The sequence below is a fragment of the Priapulus caudatus genome, unplaced genomic scaffold, assembly GCF_000485595.1.
Source record: "Priapulus caudatus unplaced genomic scaffold, Priapulus_caudatus-5.0.1 Scaffold1655, whole genome shotgun sequence".
NCBI lineage: Eukaryota > Metazoa > Priapulida > Priapulimorpha > Priapulimorphida > Priapulidae > Priapulus > Priapulus caudatus.
The window spans coordinates 46,960-49,463 of NW_014578716.1; the positions used below are offsets into that span (position 1 = coordinate 46,960).

A 2,504-nucleotide genomic window follows, 5' to 3' on the forward strand; every position below is an offset into this window, starting at 1 on the left:
AATGGAGAGACAAAGATAGACGAAAAGTAAGGAAGGGAGGGAGAGAAGGAGACTGGGAAGAAAGGAGAAGGGGAGGGGAGGGAGAGGGAGAGGAAGACCAGAGAGAAGGCTGCGTCTCCTCCTACCCTACACGCTTCCCCGACTGTGTGAGTGAGGGAGAGGGTGGGTGGGAGGTAGAGGGGGAGGGGAGGGAGAGGGAGAGGCCGATGAGGTAATGGAGAGACAAAGATAGACGAAAAGTAAGGAACGAAAGAAAAGAAGGAGTGGAGAGAGTGGGAATGAGGAAAGAAGAAAGAGATAGAGGGAGGGAGGGCGAGAGGGCGGGGAAAGGAACTCAAGAGGAGTGAGTGTCACGCACTGTTACATTCCCTAGATTAACCAACTATGCTTATCATGTATAACAGCGTGATATCGTGACTAGGGCTCAGAGGGTCTATGCCCCCCAGGGTACTGCCGGAACGTCGTACCCTGGTACTATCTAATATGCCAGACCGTACCTCGCCTACTCCACTAACGAGTCTAGGGAGTCGCCTACGCCTACTCCCTAACCCTAACCCTAACCATATTAGATCGTACCAGGGTACGTTCCGGTATACCGGACCGTACCCAGGGTACGTTCCGGCAGTACCCTGGGGGACATAGACTCTATGAGCATGACTAGGTTATGCCACGAACAGACAGCAGATAGTGAAGCATGCTCACGTGACAGCACATATATAACACTTATTATTTACGTATAATTTTGATCATATATTCATAATAATATTAATTACATATATATATATATATATATATATATATATAATATTATTATATACATGTAGATGTGCTGTATCGTGGAGGTGGTGGTGGGGACGGACTTAATGATATACTGTCTGTAAATGTAATAGTAAACAGTATGTAATGTACATGACGCTGTGTTTCGCAGGGTCCGCCCGCTTCGCAAGATGACGTCTTCTTTGCTGTGAAGACATGTGAGAAGTTTCACACGGAGCGAGGTGAGAAGACGCAGTTGCCATGGTTACCGCACCACGTGACTCGTCGCTGGCCGCATGAGTGCGCTGTCACAGTATTTCGGATAACGGACCAGAACGAATTATTCTGCGGGAAGGGGGGGGGGTAGAGGAACATGATTATACGTTATTTAGTTGTTGTTGTTTTTTTTGTGAAAAATTGAAAAAATGCGGTTGATGCATTTATTTTAAACGATAAGTTGCACTTTTAAGATGCAGACTTATACTGAGAGGTAAGTTGTGGTCGTGGAAAGCTAGGAACAAGAGATATCTGATTAAAGGTTATATCTGTAAGCGGAAATGATGCTACGACCCCAACCACAACCCCAACCAAAACTTTAACCCAGACCCCAACCACAACCCCAACCCAAACTTTAACCCAGACCCTTTCCCTAACCTGAATCCTAACCCTAACCATAAGCCTAACACTAACCCCCACCCCAATCCTAATCTTAACTCTAACCCTAACCCTAACCCTGACCCTAACCCTAACCCTAACCCCAACCTTAACATCTGCAGTTATAGACAGCCAGGCACACGGTGTGTACAGGCGTTTTCTCTTGCAGTGCCCGTAGTACAGCGGACGTGGGGCAAGCATGCCAAGCACATAGAGATCTATAGTGAGAAGGAGGACACGTCCATTCCTACAGTCTACCTCGGAGTCAACAACACGGAGCGAGGTAAACGTGCACTCATTCACTCACCGATCACTCACTCGCCGATCACTCACTCACCGATCACTCACTCGCCGATCTCTCACTCACCGATCACTCACTCGCCGATCACTCACTCGCCAATCACTCACTCGCCGATCACTCGCTCGCCGATCACTCACTCAGCGATCACTCACTCACGGATCACTCGCTCGCCGATCACTCACTCGCCGATCACTCACTCGCCGATCACTCACTCGCCGATCACTCACTCGCCGATCACTCACTCGCCGATCACTCACTCACCGATCACTCACTCACCGATCGCTCACTCACCGATCACTCACGGTGTGCTCACTCACTCACCAATCACTCACTCACCGATCACTCACTCACCGATCACTCACTCACCGATCACTCACGGTGTGCTCACTCACTCACCAATCACTCACTCACCAATCACTCACTCACCGATCACTCACTCACCGATTACTCACGGTGTGCTCACTCACTCACCAATCACTCACTCACCAATCACTCACTCACCGATCACTCACTCACCGATTACTCACGGTGTGCTCACTCACTCACCAATCACTCACTCACCAATCACTCACTCACCGATCACTCACTCACCGATTACTCACGGTGTGCTCACTCACTCACCAATCACTCACTCACCAATCACTCACTCACCGATCACTCACTCACCGATTACTCACGGTGTGCTCACTCACTCACCAATCACTCACTCACCAATCACTCACTCACCGATCACTCACTCGCCGATCAGTCACTCACCGATCACTCACTCACCGATCGCTCACTCACCGATCAC

At 49.4% G+C, this 2,504-nt stretch overlaps 1 protein-coding gene across 1 annotated transcript in view; it reads left to right on the plus strand.

Moving 5' to 3' along the window:
* Nucleotides 1–89: 89 nt before the first annotated feature.
* Nucleotides 90–2,504, plus strand: part of LOC106817268 (beta-1,3-glucosyltransferase-like) — a gene marked incomplete at its 5' end in the record, with an annotated part of 5,910 nt that continues 3,495 nt past the window's right edge. The window contains 3 exons of the mRNA XM_014821927.1: nucleotides 90–146; nucleotides 929–998; nucleotides 1,580–1,693. Of these exons, the coding sequence (XP_014677413.1) occupies nucleotides 90–146; nucleotides 929–998; nucleotides 1,580–1,693 (241 nt within the window). The remainder of the gene's footprint in view (nucleotides 147–928; nucleotides 999–1,579; nucleotides 1,694–2,504) is intronic.